The sequence below is a fragment of the Leuciscus leuciscus genome (assembly GCF_965113295.1).
Source record: "Leuciscus leuciscus genome assembly, chromosome: 3".
NCBI lineage: Eukaryota > Metazoa > Chordata > Actinopteri > Cypriniformes > Leuciscidae > Leuciscus > Leuciscus leuciscus.
In genome coordinates this window covers 66,378,197-66,395,738 of record NC_138727.1, presented here as the reverse complement: position 1 = coordinate 66,395,738, position 17,542 = coordinate 66,378,197, and the positions used below count along the sequence as shown (strand labels likewise).

The 17,542-nt window shown below is 41.7% G+C and overlaps 1 protein-coding gene and 1 long non-coding RNA gene across 18 annotated transcripts in view; one reads left to right on the top strand and one right to left on the bottom strand.

The window, feature by feature from the left end:
• The window catches only part of LOC309495366 (uncharacterized protein), a 242,578-nt gene that overhangs the window by 69,901 nt on the left and 155,135 nt on the right, over positions 1-17,542 (top strand). For 11 of the 17 annotated variants that reach the window (XM_082165051.1, XM_082165050.1, XM_082165055.1 and 8 more), the window contains 2 exons: positions 1,915-2,825; positions 6,397-6,672. The exons of 4 other annotated variants lie outside the window; for them this stretch is intronic. In XM_082165051.1, coding sequence (XP_082021177.1) covers positions 1,915-2,825; positions 6,397-6,672 — 1,187 coding nt within the window. Of the gene's footprint in view, positions 1-1,914; positions 2,826-6,396; positions 6,673-6,838; positions 6,897-17,542 lie in introns of all 17 variants that reach the window. 2 more of the 17 variants (XR_014204635.1, XM_082165047.1) reach the window with 1 other exon arrangement.
• Positions 1-17,542, bottom strand: part of LOC309495508 — a 120,547-nt gene that overhangs the window by 3,616 nt on the left and 99,389 nt on the right. The gene's annotated exons all lie outside the window — the stretch shown is intronic.

Below are 17,542 nucleotides of genomic sequence, written 5' to 3'. Positions count from 1 at the left end.
CCACGTAGCCTCTCAAACCGGAATCATCCCGACAACGCTTTATCTGTAGCGATAAAAAAAGGGAGGTAAAGGGATTTTTTAAAGATTCCTAGAATGAATACATACGGGTTTGGGCCCTTCGGCCAGTAACCTTTTTGCAGTGTAAGGCCCGTGAAATTGGTCCAATCTGCCGGTTCGCCAATACACGGGGAAGGTCTCACATGTTCTGTCCTCACTCATGCAAAGTATTGGTTGGTTAAATTTACAATACATTTAGTTATGTATTCTCTCGTTTATTTCATCTGACTCCATAAATGAAAAGGTTTTAATGATATCTGTGGATCATTAATCATGAGTGAATGTTTGACTCTTCCGTTTAACTCTTCAATGAAAATAATATCAAAGTCAGTAAGAATAATCAAATGTAACAATTTATTATGTCAGGTAAATGTATCATGCCAATTTCATAATCAATTCAAAGATAATCGATACAAAACATCATATGCTCTGGAATAGAGAGAAGATGCAAACCCAACATTTAAGAAATACGTTAGGCTGAGAGATCTATATCTCCCAGCCTAACGGACCGATCTGAGGTACAGAAAAGGCCCCGATCTCCCTGCTGCACTTCCTTAAATAGACAAACCTTTTCACCTGGAACCATGTGCTAACAATAGAAATTTGCATTCAGAGGTACACTGTAACACCTCTTGGGTGTGCGCGACCATTTGCTTGAGAGACCAACCCCTCCTTGTATGCTAGTTATCCATAAACCTTCAAAAACCTTATTACCTTGTGTTTCACTTATTCTGGAAATAGGACATTTGTACCAGTCGCACTGTGACATTTTAAATGATACCAAACATGAAAATACTCTGTGATAATCATTCACATTAAACTATACATTTTCTTGGGTGAAATCAGGTGATCGTCTGAGCCTGAGAGAGAGGGGGTGAGGGGAGAGGGAAGGAGATGTAGATTAAGATGACTCAGAGGTGAGACTTTCGTCTCGATGGTGCACGAGGGCCAGTTCAAATGATAATCTCCAGAGAGGTCCTTTTGTCCTCTCAGGGCCTGGCCACCCCCAAAACAGACTGTCTGGAATTCCCTAATTTATCAATTCTTACAGCAGGAATATTAATATATATTAATTATATATTAATATTCCTGCAGACGAGTAATAAGACAGAAATAGTCAAATTCACTCAGTATTACTTGATCTATTCCAGCACTCCCTCAATTACAATCAAGCACAATTAACTGTAGACAGTTGTGTTGTAAGCAGTAAAACAGTCCAGTTCTTTATAGTCAAACTCATTTATTATGTTTGATAATGAACATTTCTGTCCACCCCAGACTGCTGATGGTCTTTATCTGTCCACCTCTGTGAAAATATCCACAGTTAAAAACACTGATTTATAGAAGACTTGACACATTATTCAGCTTGAGCTTATTGATGGAGAATATAGAGTTCATGTTGGCTAGTTAAACATAAACATAACTGGACAATTATGTGTGAATTAAACTCTCATTATAGTATATATGTGTTTGTTATATTAGATTGTTTGTTATTAGTGAGTGACATCACAGGTGTCAGTCGCAGCATTATATACTAGCTTTATATTTTCTCTCTGTCAAACTGCCTGTCAAATAGTTTTTATAGTAAACTGTGTGTATGTTGTTGGTTTTGAATTGTTGGTAATACTTTACAATAAGGTCCCATTAGTTAACATTCGTTAATACATTAACTGTATTTGTTAATGTTAGTTAGTCAACTGTTCATTGTTAGTTCATGTTAGTTCAGGTCCAGTAAATAATATTGACAGATACAACTTTTGATGTTAATAATGTATTAATAAACATTGAAAATAACATTAACTGAGATGAATAAAAGCAGCTGACTCTTTGCTTCTGCCTTCTTCTGGTTCTTCACAGGTTCTCTCAGCCCAAACCTTCTGGGCTCGATATTCACCCGCTGCTGAACTGTCAGTCTTGTGTCCATATAGCTGATTCTGATCAGTGGCTTCAGATTGAGCCGTTGGCCTGTACAGATGAAGGAGGGTCAAAGTTCAGGGTCAGCACTGACCCAGGCCGCTACGAGTGTGTCAGGACCAGAATGCGATGGGTCTGTGACTGTGTCGTCACCCTTCAGTACCGTACCGTAGACGGACTCTTCCTCAACGCAGAGCTGGAGAGGCTGCAGTGCAACCGGATCGGTCCAGTGATTGACGTGACGGTGATCTCAGGGAAACTGGAGGAAGTTCATCTGCCCCATTACGCCTGTTTAGGAGAGTCTGACCCCTCTCTCAAAGATGCTGTGAAAGTCCTCACCGTAAAAGACGAGGGAATAACCACAGAACCTGTGCAGTTGACCCGATTCCATGCTAAGATTGTCCAACCATCCTTCTCTATTACAACATTAATTATAAGTTGGATAATGGGATGGTACGAACACTGTGATCTTCTTCTCTACATGCATTCTAAAGATCCTCTCATTCTACATCTCTACTTGTTTCCAGTTGATGATCGTGCAGAAGAAAAAGTTGACAAGAAAGAAAAGTCAAGTTACCCAATACCATATCCCAGACCTGACAGGCCACTTCGGATGAACACGCCACACACTCTTGATGTTCCTGGTGCCTCTATCCGTCCCAAAGAAGGGATCACATTCACAAGAAAAACTCCCCCAAACTTCTTCAAGGTCAAGACTCGTCTAGAGAATGATCTTCAAATTACTCTTATCAGAGAAGAGGATAAGGAGGAGGTCTGGACTACAACGATTGAGAAAGATGATCTTGATCTGATTCGTCCTAAGAGAGACGAGACGCATCTGAATAGTGAGGAAGGTAAATCACAATTTTTTTGATAACCACTGGCCAGATCTCATTCAGGGGGTTAAAATTGTTGGGGATCATTGCAGATAAACTGTGTCAGCAGAAACTAATACATGAGGAACAATATTCAGAAATCACACATGACAGTTTAACCAGTCAGGAGAGCATGAGAAAGATCTGTGATATCATACGTATGTTTAGTGACACTGTGAAACCTAAATTAATCTCAATTCTTCAGAAAGAGGAGCTTTATATTGTAGAACATCTTTACGATTCTAAACTACACTGTATGAGCTCAAGGTGAATATATATGTAAAGCTGCTCGAAAACAGAAATGACGTCTTTCAAGATATTAATTTCTAATAACATTGCAAAAAAATCTCATAAATATTTTATATAGAGTTAAGTAAGCTTTCTGCAGGTAAAGGGATTTTTGTATCCAGGTCTAATTATATTTTTCTTACTTATTGGTGAATTACCATTGTAAAATCCAACAGTTGTTCTAACTAACAGTTAACTTTACTTAATGTCTCTTAAATGTCGATCTAGTGTGAACTTGCCGCGCTAGCAACTCTCTCCGCGGAAGCTTTGCGTTTAAAGAACTAATAACATATTTCAACTCAGATCAATATTTTGTGTCTAATTATTTACTTATGTGGCAAGTAGCCGTGTAATAAGCGTGATAATGTACATCCAGCTGGTTGTTATCTCAGATTATACCATGGTCTGGGTGAATACTCGATTCTGATTGGCTGCAGGGTGTCCGTTAAAAAGTGATAATGGACACCTACTTAACTTTATCTCTCCTTGTAAGGGTTTCTTATGGTGGCCCAGTAGTGAACATCACAATGAAATTTGAACAACACACCGGAAATGAGCCACAACACAATGAAATCTGCACAACACAACTACATATATATATATATATACATATATATTAGTGCTGTCAAAATCTTGGGGGAGGGATGGAGGGCCAGGTCCGTGCAGGGGAATGGGACCAGGGCATATTAATGGCGGACCTGGGTCGTGAAGCGTGGGCAACCAGGGCGGAGCAGGAACTGCAGACGACCCTTCGGGCGGCCAGGGAGGAGACGACCCTTCGGGCGGCCAGGGCGGAGAAGACCCTTCGGGCGGCCACGGCGGAGAAGACCCTTCGGGCGGCCACGGCAGAGAAGACCCTTCGGGTGGCCACGACGGAGAACACCCTTCGGGCGGCCACGGCGGAGAAGACCCTTCGGGCGGCCACGGCGGAGAGGACCCTTCGGGCGGCCAGGGAGGAGAGGACCCTTCGGGCTGCCACGGCGGAGCAGGCAGCGCAGGCGGCCAGGGAGGAGAGAACCTTTCAGGCGGCCATGGCGGCGTGGCCATGGTCCCATCAGGGGACCTACTGGTTTTTTGGGGGGGGGGGGTGCAGGCAGGCAGGCAGCCGGCAGCCCTTCATCTGCATGCCATGCAGGCTAGAATTGCGAAACAATATTGGATCATTCTTATAATTTACATTTCTTTGGGCCAATCGGAATCTTAGCACTTTTTCTCTTGGCCAATCGGAATCTTAGCACTTGCGTCAGAATCTTGAAGCACACAGCGTCAACTACTGAGCTCGACATTGGATGAGACGCCTGGCTACAACCACGCGAGTCTAATGGAAACTCACGCATGAATTTTCCTGCATTGAACTTGTTTTAGCGCCCGCCAAAGTCTTATTTGATCGGTGAGTAATGTAGATGAACTGCTGCGCTTGTGACAGGGCACATGTTTAACTGAAAGAACGAGCAGAGAGATAGAGAGAGAGCCGGTCGCGCGCGCGCACTCTCTCTCTCTTCGGAGCCAGGCGAAAACAAGATTTCACCGTCTCCAAACTAAGCGCTGTCTTGCTCTCTCTCCCTCGTACATATTAATAAAAATAAATCGACACGGTGGTAAAAGGTCGGAAGACCAAAGTTTCATGTTGTAGTAGGGCATTCGGAGATTTTTTTTCCTGAATTACCGCTGGTGTGAATTGTGCTAAATAAATCTTCTCTGAAAAGCGTTCCGGACATTCAGCTGACATAAAACAACACTTTAATTAAACGAAAAAAACTATCCAGTGATGAAATGTTTTCTGTGTTGACACAAATCTTGGATGTCCATGTCTTAACTGCTAGGATAATCACACATCGCTCATGACACGTCCAATTCGCGAACTAATGACTCCTTTGAACCGATTCATTTTAATGAATGGTTAAAACAACTGATCTTTCCAACAGTGAACTGAATCGGTGTATAACTAATCAGTAACACTTTACAATAAGGTTCTATTTATTACATAAACTACATAAAAAGTACAGTTTGCTTACTCAAGCTTAAGCTTTAAAATAAATAAAACCACTTTTTTTTCCTTTTTTTTTTTTAAGTATCCACAACTTTCCCGAACTCTGACCTTTCCCGTGATCGCTATGGCAACATAGAACAAGCCGGTAACGAACTTCCGGTTTACGTTAGCCTGAAGATACTGCTATCAGAGAGCCTCAACATGTAAGCCCAAACAATTTGCTTGGGTAATGAGGAGTAGTGCTTAGATCGGGCCCAAAAAATCAAGCCCGACCCTACCTGAGCCCGTTGTGTCCGAGCCCGGCCCAGCCCGACACATTAACTGTAATTATGAGCCCGACGTTATAACCAGGGGTGGCGCCAGATAATTTTTTAACATGTGCTGAGGAGGTACTAGCTATATTATATATAAATACTTTTAATAAATGAGCAAAAATTGGCCACTTAATATTAAATATTCAATTATTTTAATGATCACAATTAAAATATAAATTTTATTAAATTGAACAAGCACAACATTCGGCATTAAATCAAATATTATTAAAGATTTATTATTATTAATAATGTTATTTCAACACAGTATCTCGTTATTTCGACATAATATGCGTGCCGAGTGTGCGTGCAACAAGCAAGATGTGCATTTGTAAATCCAGTGACACGCGTGCATTGATTTTTATTAATAAACTGGTGTTTTCTGTCAGTGTCTGCTGCAAAGATATAGTTGACAATCGCCATCTCCGCAGTGAACGCGCCTATAGCCTAGAGAGAAATGCACATCTTGGATTACATAATCAGAGAGTTACCTATTTCTTTTCATTTTGTATTGTTTTGTTTAAAGGCATTTAAAGCTTTCTTTAGATATTTCTCGTGTCTGAGTTTCGGTTAATTTATGATGAGATGCGCTCCTGTTCGCGTGCAATGCAAGTGACCGCGCGGGCGCTTCCATGTCATGATTTATATTGCAGGGCTCGAAATTATATTTTTTACTTGGTAGCAATGGTTGATGAAAAATTTATTACAATTAAGATACAATTTATACAAAACGAAATTCACTTTAAAGAAAGGCTTTCTACAAAAACTTAATGAAGAAAATTAAGTTTAATCATGTCTGACCCATTAACAAAATCATGTCTGACCCACTCTATGTGTCCCCATGCATCCTATCATGGTGTTTACTTTCCATAATCAACATAGATGGAAAATGAGCCCTCAGTGACCTTTTACTGTGTTTAGAGTGACAAATACTGAAGATTTTTTTCTTTTTGTCCTGCAGAAGTGAATCAGCGAAGGAATATGGCGTCTGTTAAAGAGCTGCTCGTGAACTCACTGAGGGATCTAGGAAAAGATGAACTGAAGGAGTTTCAGTGGTACTTGAAGAATCATGAGCGCATTTCAACTTCTGAAATGGAGAACGCAGATGTCTTTGACACAGTGGACACGATGGTGGCACGTTTAGGACCAGAAGAAGCTGTGAAGATCACAGTGAAGATCCTGAGGAAGATGAACCAGAATAATCTGGCCGAACAGCTAGAGAACAAACACAAGGAAGGTAATGTTTAAACGGTACATTTAAATGTTTTCTTTCATTTTAAGGAGTGACTGTTTAGTCCTGTGAGGGATTCAAAGTGAAAAATGAAGTCATTGTTAAACTCAAATGTTTCTCTTTGCTCAGCTGATGTGTTTGTGTAATCTGATGTTTCATCTTTCTCTCACAGCTCGGACTGAGGGCAACATGAAGGCTTCTTCCACTTGCTGATTCAAAACAGATCAAGGGTAAATAATGATCAGTCTGTACCTGGAAATGCATATTTATCCCATAATCATATTCAAGTCTTGAACTTAATCCCATGTAGTTACAAGAGAAAATAACTGCAAGCATTAGTTAGAACAAGTGTTCGTTAAATGGTTTATGATCCATTAAAAGCTTAAATAAAGCTACTTGTTGTGTAAAACAATGGCTTATAACTTTTAACCAATATGTGACAGTGTCACCAAATTTGTATTGTCAGAAAATGATTTCTCTGACAAAATCCAATGAATGCTCTAATGCAGCGTATACACTACCGACTTTAGGCCCAATTTTCACTGGCCGGCAGTTTTCTGGAGCTCGCTGACAAAAAGCATGAAATCTGAGATAAATTGGTGCTCGCTCATGCATAGTGTGAATTATCAAAGACACGATCTAAGAGAAGTGCAGACGCATCGTGGATGCCCATGAAGTATTTAGTTGGATAAATATCTTGAACTGTCTACTATTTAAGTGTTGCAGTGTGAAATGTGTTTTGACTAGAAATGACATTGACGTCCTACAGCCAATGAGAGAGCAAGAAACAGCGCAAGGGAAATTTCACGAGGAGTTGTCGTCTCCCCAACCATTCTCTCCTCCATAGTCTTGCTTTTCTTTTTTTTTCTTTTTCACTGCATATCAGCACACAGCCAACCTGGATCACAAGATTCTTGCAGACCAACATTTGTAATGTGGAGGAATCCAGTCTTGCGGCAGAATTTCACTCAAGCGTGATCTTACGTCATTCCCTGTATCACTTCTCACGCATGCATTCTGGAAACAAAACAGAGTTGATGGGGATTATTTCCAGTGAAATATTGTGTGATGTGTGATCCCCAGTCAGCGATCGGTTGTGAAATGTGTAAAGCACAGCAACTTCATGATACAAAACAGTTGTGTAGTGTGAAAGGAACAGCGATTCGATTAATTTTATGTAGTGTATACCCGGCATTAGACAGGGGTTCTCAACTCTGGCCTTCGAAGTCCACATTCCTGCAGAGTCCAAGGGCATTTCTCAAGTACGCAAAGTTCTGACACTCATCCTCTGTAGTTCTGACTTGCCAAGATCGACTCAGGAGAACGAACTCTCGAGGACGCAGGTCCGGTAATTCTGCTAATGGAACAGCAGCGTTCTTGATAATGTCACTCAGCTTGCTCTGCTACTCCGGTTATCTCGTTATGTATATTTTAGGCAACAATAAAACAAAATATGTTATAAAACACCACTATGCCTCTTTTAATAGCCACACAAATGTGGTTCAGGCAAAGCATACATTGATTATCTTCACTGCATATTTATAACAAAGCAAAATATAAAACACAACCCTGTTTCTTTTTTTTTAATGTCAGTTTTAATTATCAATAATAGCCATTATAAAAGTATAAGTAAAAGGTATAAGAAGCTTTATAGGAAATAAAGCAAAAATTCAGTCAAATGTACAAAACAGCGCTCTAGTAGGCTACAATGGTAAAGTTAAATAGCTTAAATATATAAAGTTATTCATTTTACCGTCAGCAAAAAAAGATTTGCCAATAGATTCATAAGACCAAATATTGCCCATTTCACTAGCAAGGACCACGCCACAACTGCACGGAATTAGCTTTGTGAATGAGTGAGGGTCGAAAGAAATGGGGAAAGATGTTAACGACGGATCTCCGTCTGGCTGATCAGGGAGTCTGTCCCGGGAGACTCAGAGTGGGGGCTTCGTCTCGGTAGGCAGTAAGCTGAGTTACTTGAAGACCTCCCTGGATGCAGCCTGTGGAAGTAAAATTGAGATGTTAGAGATTGAAGGAGAGAGGATTGGGGTCGGGGGGAAGTGGGATGGATGGATGAGTTGGAAGGGGAGGGGTGAGTGGGGTCGAGTTAGAGGTTGAGGGCGGGGGGGATGGATGGATGGATGGATGGATGAGTTGGAAGGGTGGGTGGGGTCGAGAGCGAGAGGTGGAAGGGTAGGGGTGGGTGGGGTTCGAAAAAACTGAGACGAACAGTGTGGTGAAGGTGGGTTCAGTGTATATATACAGACGGGGAGAGAGAGCTGATTAGTTGAGGTGTGGTCCTGCTCCCGAACTTCAATTAACTTGTTAACTATATTTCACTAGCAAGGACCACGCCACAACTGCACGGAATTAGCTTTGTGAATGAGTGAGGGTCGAAGGAAATGGGGAAAGATGTTAACGACGGATCTCCGTCTGGCTGATCAGGGAGTCTGACCCGGGAGACTCAGAGTGGGGGCTTCGTCTCGGTAGGCAGTAAGCTGAGTTACTTGAAGACCCCCAAAAGGTTTGGATGAGACAATGCGGGCTTGAGCTTAACGGAGATCGTTTAGATTATTGCGGATGTACAAGCGGTACGCTTCGGATGACCATCGACCTAAGACTCTGATTGTCTCGTCCGAGATGCCCATGCTGGTGGCCGTGGTGGCTGCTCCGATCCGGAATGAATGTATAGAGTAATGTTCGGGAGATATGCCGGAGGTCCTGAGAATACTTTGGAAGTGTTTGCTGAACCAGAATCTCGTGGCCATTTTCCTGTTTTCCATGAGGAAGAGTGAATTGAGGAGATGAATGGTTGGCGTATCTGGAAGAAACGTATTCCGAAAGTGGCTCGTAAGGACTGACGAAGGAGCGGAGGCGAAAAATGTAAATTGGAAACGACTCTCCGAATTGGTCGGTTTTACTTCTCTTTAGGTTATATATCAGAGAATCAGGCGTATGAGCGGTGATGTCTGAGAGGCTGGGATGAATGGCTGGATTGAAGGCTGAAGTCGACGGGGCGAATTCGGAGCATCTCAGGAAGCCGAAAAATGCGAGAAAGAACATGCATTCTAATGATTGGTCGATCGATGGGCTCAAGTAGCCGGAACGTAATGTGTGGATGCATTGGCTCAGGAGGTCAGAAGTTAAGGGTAAGCGTTTGATGTTGAGGACTGGTTCTTGTTTTCGTAGACCTCTGATAAGCATAGATACGTGGGAGTGAGAAATGGTTTGGCATTGGTCGCCGGTGGCGAGTTTGTAGATAAAGTTAATTCCGGATAGGTAAGTCTGAATGGAGGATGCCCTGATATTTTGGTAGGAATGGGCATGAGTAATGAAGTTGCAGATGGACCAAACGTTCATTAGAGGAAATGAGAGTTGGTAAAAGGAGTGATAAGCCTTAAAACAGTTCCAACCGGTCAAGTAAGCAGAGAGGGTACTCTGGGCGAGGTCGTTGAGAATAGCTTCTCGCGAAGCATGTGAAAGTTCTTCCAGCTGAGGATTTAGTTGAAGATGGTGGCTGAAAACGGTGGAACTGGCGTGGGATGGATGTCTGATTCTGGAGCTAAGATTCTGAACTTCTGAAAAGAGAAACAAGACAATGAGTCGGCTATGCTATTGTGGTATCCTGGAACGTGTGCTGCTCGGATGATGAACTGACATTGCGCCGATATAAGTGTCAGTCTGCGGACTAATTGCATGATCGCCAGGGAACTGGATCTGCCTTTATTTATGATTTCAACTACTGCTGAGTTGTCTGAGTGGATGAGTATGGAATGTCGGGACCATTCATGCCCCCAAAGGAGGGCTGCTATAATGACGGGATACATCTCGTAAAGTGCGGATGAGGGAAAGTCTGGCTGCTGAATTAAATGGCTGAACTCTGGTGGCCACTCGGAAGCGAACCAGCGGCCGCTGTAGTAGCCGCCGAATCCTATGGAAGGTGCTGCGTCTGTGAACAGCTGAATGTCTTCTGGCTGTGTGACGTAGTCGTTATAAAAGGAGGATATGCCGTTCCATGAAGACAGGAATTTCTGCCAGAGCCGCATTTCCATTTTGCAAGCTTCATCCAAGGTGACTTTGTCGTGTAGAGAGGGTATTGATGCTGCTTTTGATAGTAGGTTGGAAAGGAAAGATTTTCCCTGGGGAATTATTCTGATGCCGTAGTTAACCCCCTGAGGCTGGCTGTATCGCCGGCGATACCAGCTCGCTTTTTTTTTTATCAGTGTAAAAGAAACTCATAAATACTCTGTTGACTTTGATTTTCCATAGGAGTTTCATACATCAATCGATTCTGTTAAATTTGTATTATTTTTGTGTATACTCACAATAAAAACAAAGTGTTTTGCTTTTTGCCAAATAAAGAAAAATAAACACGAAGCGAGTTCTGCCTTCTCTCTGCCAGTGAAGTCCATTCTGAAACGCGTCCGAAAATGAACAATAACTCAGCGAATACTCAGTCAAACAGGCATACAGACACACAGGCATGAAGCTTGAATTCTCTTCTTTTAAATGAAGTAATTTATATAAAAAACAAATATTCTCATCTTGTGAAATCTGTATTAAAAGAGAGCGATTCCAGTCGAGCTCATCTCAGCTCATTACGTTTTAATCGGCCCCGCCCACGGAGAGCGCGCGCTATTCAAACGCAAATGACTGAGACGATCCCATACAAACTGTGAACGCCCACATATCAGCTCGAGAAAACACATCAAGTTTATTCAGATACGTGTACTTGTCTACACTGTCTCGCAGCGCTGTGAGGAATAATAATAATGGAAAACGTACCTCAGAAGTGCTGGTATTTCGAGGAGCAACGGATGGAATACTGTAGTAAGTTTTTTTTCATGAGTGAATGAACGGCAGAGATGCGCTGTTTACCACAACTCGCAAAAAGACGGTTTAAATTTGAATTGCGTTTCTGTGTGTGAATGAATGATCTGCTTTTAGCAAACTATTTTGCTATAAAAATCGACTGAAATATGTTGAAATAAAATGTATTTGTATAAGCAACGTATTAAACTGCAAATTAACATTTATATTCCTTATAATAAAAACGAAAGACCTATGTTACAGACAAATGAAAGACAACATTACGTTGATTAGTTTTGGATAGATTACACATTTTTACTGTAAAATATCTGCCACCTCAAATAAGCTTTTGTTTGCCAATTTTTGCTAATATGTTAAATATAGTATGTTTTGTCAATGTAGGCTATATTCGAAGTAATGAATCCTTAACTTTGAAATATGTATGATAAAATGTATACTTTAGTTTTTACAAAGAAAGATTACACTTCAATTGTTGTTGTAATTGTAACCTTTTTAATAAAAATATATATATTTACAAGGTAGATGTAAACAAATTTTAAAAGGTAAATATAAGCCTTTTCTTTAAATAATTTTTATTGTGTTTTATTATTGACAAATTTGGGGAGAGGATACATATTCCAAAACTGAAAATACAGTATGAGAATTAACTGCACAATTACTAGACATGTTTTCCTTGGATATTATACAATTTGCAAGCACAATTTGTGCAAAAAAAAAAAAAAAAAAAATTGAAATGCTTCCAACTGTGAACCAATTTGGTAGAATAGATATATATATAATATTGCTCTTGCATTCTTTCTTGTGGCTATAGGTGACACACCTGAATGAATGGCTCATTAAGTATGCGGGCCCCATTGTCTCCTCAGGTGTGAACCACTACATATGCATGATGCTGTTGAATGGTTGACGCCCCTTGCGCATATTGTCTTTACAAACAAAAAGTGTTTTACAAGATTTAAATCAATGTATTGTGTTATGTGAATGATAAGGGCAGGATGATTTTCACATCATTTTGAAGAAAAAACTCTAGGCAACGACATCAATTAGTCAAAAGTCTTATTGTCACATATTTAGTATGTGTTTTGTGGCCTTATTTCAGAAACTTTAGTTTTTAGTTTTTTCAATAACCATGCATAAACATTATTCTCTCAAAAATACAAACATGTACATGCATGTTGCTCACATATTATGGTAGCCCTGTTTGTGCTAAATAGAGTGTAATTATACCTTTGCCATTAATATGTTTATAAGCAACTGAAAAAAACACAAATGTCAGGGCATGTCAGAACATCTCAAGGACCCCAAAAACCACTCAGACCCCAGAGGGTTAAGGTGGCCAATGAGGGCTAGCAGCTGTTGCTTTGTGCACCTGTCTGCTAGAAGATAGTTCGATAGGAGCAATGAAATGCGTTGTGTTTTCTCAGGAGGTAGAGATGCTTGGAAGGAGATGGAGTCTAGGGTGATGCCTAGAAACTCGATGGAGGTGCAGGGCCCTAAGGTCTTCTCTTTTGAAAGGGGTACGCCTAGTTCGGGAAAACACTGTAACGAGGGTGGAAAGTCCTGAGTGTGGAGGTGCGGATGTAGGTGTGATGATGAGGAAGTCGTCGAGGAGGTGCAGGACGTAGGGAAGCCTGTGGTTGTTGATGAGTATCCAACATAAAGCCTCCGAGAGGGATTCAAATATCTTGGGGCTGCTTCTGCAGCCGAAAGTGAGGCATACTGAAAAATAATAAGCTCCTTTCCAGAATATTCCGAAGAAACGCCAAAATTCTGGGTGAATGGGCAAGACTTTGAAAGCACTGGTGATGTCTGCTTTTGAGAGGCATGCTCCGTGGCCTGCCTTGCGGATGAGAGTGATGGCTTGGTCGATGGAAGCGTATTTCATGGAGAAGTCTGGGGCTGGAATGATGCTATTAATGCTGGGAATGTGTGAGCCGTGTGGGGAGGACAGGTCAATGATTAATCTCTTCTTCCCGGAATATTTCCTGGTGGCGATTCCAATGGGGCTGATGCGAAAAGGGTGAAAGGAGGTTCTTTAAACGGGCCTATCATAAATCCCTCTTGAACTTCTTTAGCTATTAAAGTGTCAACAGTGTCTGGTTCGGAGAGGGCAGACTGGAGGTTATGGGAAAGATGAGAAGTGTCTGGGATTATTTCTATGCCTGGAAGAAAGCCGTTTTTAAATCCATTGACAAGGAAATCTACGAACTCTCTGTCGGGGTGGTCTAGTAAGGCAGTAGCTAATGCTTCTACCTTGACTGGTGTGCCGAGATACTGTAATAGTCAGTCGGGTAGAGCAGTTGGGTTGTGGGGGCAAGAGGCTCTTGAGTGGGCGCCTCCGCAGAAGGAGCAGGTGTGTAGGAATCTACAGTTGGAAAGAGAGCAGCCAAGATGGTTGACGTTGTGGCATACCATTCTGCCTCCTTGGTAGAGGATCGGTCGTCCTCTTTTGTCAATGCCTTTGGGAAGTGGAACGTTGGCTGTGGGCTGTATGTTTAGAGGTTTCGGAATTAGAGGAGGAGGTGGGGCTGCTGTGGATAATCTATTGAATACGGATGTTTTGCGTGAGGAGGGTTGAGATTGAGAGGGTGTGATGGTACAAGCTGAGGCTGGATGTGATGGTGCTCCGCATAGTTCACAGGACATAGAAGTGCGTGCTGCGAAGATCCAACAGTAGAGTTCTGCATCAAGAGTGCCCCAGTATGTCCCCTGATTGAACTGCTGTAGCTGACCTGCTACTTGTGTGGCGAAAAGAACGTGGTAGTTGTAGAAGCCTGTTCCTCCAAAACGCACAGCCATGTCTAAAATGACTGATAAGTAATCGTCTAGCTCGGTTCTTCGATTGGGATAAACAGAGCAAATTATATCTCTGTAGATCGAGAAAGCTAAAGCAAATTCGCTGGGAGTGAGGTCCTTTGAACGAGAGTTTAAAGGATGGCTGAACTGCATTAGGCCTTGACTGGTTTGCAGCTCTCTGGGCTGGCTGATATTTATGAGGGATAAAATCTGGGCTAAATCTGTGTAGTTACCTGATAAGATCTGAAGACGTAAGGCTGATGAGACTGGGGAGGGTCGGTGGATTGATGAAGCTGGACGAGGAGGCGGTGCAGCTGTGGCCAGGGTATATGGGCTAGTATTTATTGGCAGGATGTGAGGGTGTTGGGAAAGGGAGGGGTAGGGGTAGGGGTGGGAGGGGAAAAGGGGTAGATTAGTTGCGTTAAAGGAAGAAAGAGGAGGGGGTTGAAAAGGTCCACTGAGAGGTAGAAGTCCTGGGTTTGCTGCATGAGGGACTTGGATTGGGTTAATTTGTAGGGAAGAATCAGAAATAACAGGGGCCGTGTGGCTGTTAATGCCAGAAGGAAGGGTAGAAGAATGGATGCTGGGATGGAGGGATGAATGTCCGTGAGGATTTGTAGCTGTTTGTGAGCTTAAGTAAGCAAAGAAAGATGTCATGAATTGGGATAAGTCTGAGGTAGAAGGTGCAAATGTTGGAGGTAGTATTACTTGGTCTCCACTAGGTGGCGTGGACACCGCTGGCTGAGGCCGTTGTGGAGGCAGTGTGGTGTTGTCATGAGTGACGATGAGAGGATCGCGTGTCAATCCCGGAAGCGTTGGAGGTTCGGAATTTAAATTTGAAGTGTGTGTAGATGCTGTGTAAAGCTGAAATAGTCTTGATTTATTGTCAGATCGACTGAAGTGGATACCTTTGTCCTTAAGAGCACGCTGAAGGCGAGCCACAGTCCAATTCTTGATGGTATTCTCTGGTCTGGGAGACGTGGCGTGGGTGCGCTGAGAATTGCTACGGTTTGTTGAATGATGACGCGGTTGACGAGGAGAGCGATCGCGCCGGCTTTCGTGCCTGTGTCGATCGTTGATGGTAGTTCTCGTTTGCAGAGGAGAGTGATCCTGTCGAGTCGGGGTTGGAGAAATCTTCGATGATGAACTGTGACGTGAATGCCCGCGGGACTGAGGGATTTCTACGACAGAACGCAGCCGTTGTGAATTTTGGCTGCCTAGGGATTGTTGTGAAGACCTGACGCTTTGTGACGGAGGAGAGTTTCTGAATAAATCGTCGTCGGAGTTAGAGGGGTTGATCTGCAGCTCGGAATCCATGTCGAAAAAACTGAGACGAACGGTGTGGTGAAGGTGGGTTCAGTGTATATATACAGACGGGGAGAGAGAGCTGATTAGTTGAGGTGTGGTCCTGCTCCCGAACTTCAATTAACTTGTTAACTATATTAAATATAGACAAGACGAATTATATCTCATGTTTAACCACTACAGAGACGTCAGAGCCAGCGGCAAACGTCAGAAGGACTAGCCGAGGATAGGATGTTCCAGGTTAATGTTAATGAATGCTGATCGCCTGGATCTCACAACTCACAAATCATCAGATCAAATTTTCAAATAGGCGCTATATATAATCCACAGATTTGTAGGTTTAAAAAAAAGTAGGTTTAAAAATAAAATAAACCAAGTGATTGAGACTGCACAGACTGAAGCATTTCAATTACCTTACAAGCTGTTGTCCCTTATGGAACGAAAAAAAACATTTCCATATATTTCTGATCAATCTATTAAATGGTTTAAATATACTGAAAAAAATATATGAAATAATATATGATTCTACAACGTCTCTGACACTCACACACTTACACACACTAAACACCACATTCACTGAAGCCCTCTGTGCTGGATTAGGGTTTATTATAACTCCTCAGTGTCTCTGAGGGACATTAAAGATTGAAACTGCTTACATTTGCTTATTTTTATATAAAAAGGTTTCAGTTGCATCAAAAACTTGCTAGATTTGGTCTCAACTTTGTATCCTCCTTTACGAAAAATATGTTTATTCAAGTGTTCTATTAGTATACTTCTTTTAAACTAAAAATAAGAAAGTATACTTTGTCTACTTTTTATATACTTCTCAGAAATATACTTAAAATTGCACTTAAGTATATTTGACTTATACTGACAGAAAAGTCTAAGTATATTCGGCCTTTACTTGTACTCTATCTTTTGATCAAGATATATTTATTAGTATAATTAAAGCTACACTCTGTAATGTTTTAAGTAGATTTTTAGCAAAAAACACTTTGTTCTTTAAAAATTATATGTGCTCATTCATGTGTAATTACTTCCAACAACTAATCAAGTATTCTCGTAAGCGTAGAATCTGCCATTCAGAATACGAGCGAGTCGTTCGAATGGCGGCAGCCATGTTGCGCCTCCATCTTGAAAATACATTAGCCAAAGAGGGACATCCCTGTAAATTCAAGCTTTGCCTTTTGAGCTTTTACTCAGTGGCACCGTGATGAATGCGAGGGGAGATTACTCATAATACGGCCGCCGTAGGAGTTTAAACGCCCTCGGAATGGGAGGGGCTAGAGAGTAATATTCAGTTGGTAGTCATATATACGGTGACCGGGAGGGGACATGTTCGGTTCACTTAGTTTTGTCATGGCCACAACATATAAATTCGTGGGAACGTCATATTAAGTCGTGGGAACGTGATGATAAATCGTGGCCACGAGATCATTTTGTTGAGGTAACGACATCATTATGTCGTGGCCACGCGATGCAAAGTCGTGGCCTCGAGATCATATGTTGAGGGAACAATATATTTTTCTCGAGGCCACGACTTAATATGTTGAAAGAACGACATCTATTTCTCGTGGCCACGAGTTATGCTGAGAGAACCACACCAGTCAATACTGTAACCATATACAGCAGTCAGAGATGGAGATGACTGATGATAACATTGTACTTTGAATTAGGAATGTCATATAAAGATATAGTGCGTTCTCTGGCATTAAGACATGGGTACGTAAGTGTAAGACACCTGATGTGCATTTTTAAGTTGATTGGGCTTTTTCGTCGGAAATTTGAATTTGAATGAAATAGTCACGAATAAAGTCCCTTTTAAGGCAATAAACAAAAACAAATGATGAGAAACTTAAATGAACAAATAACAAAGTAAATTATGACCGGGGTAAAAGGAGTAGCCAGTGTACGTCCCGTGTGAAGATTCGATTATTCCCACATG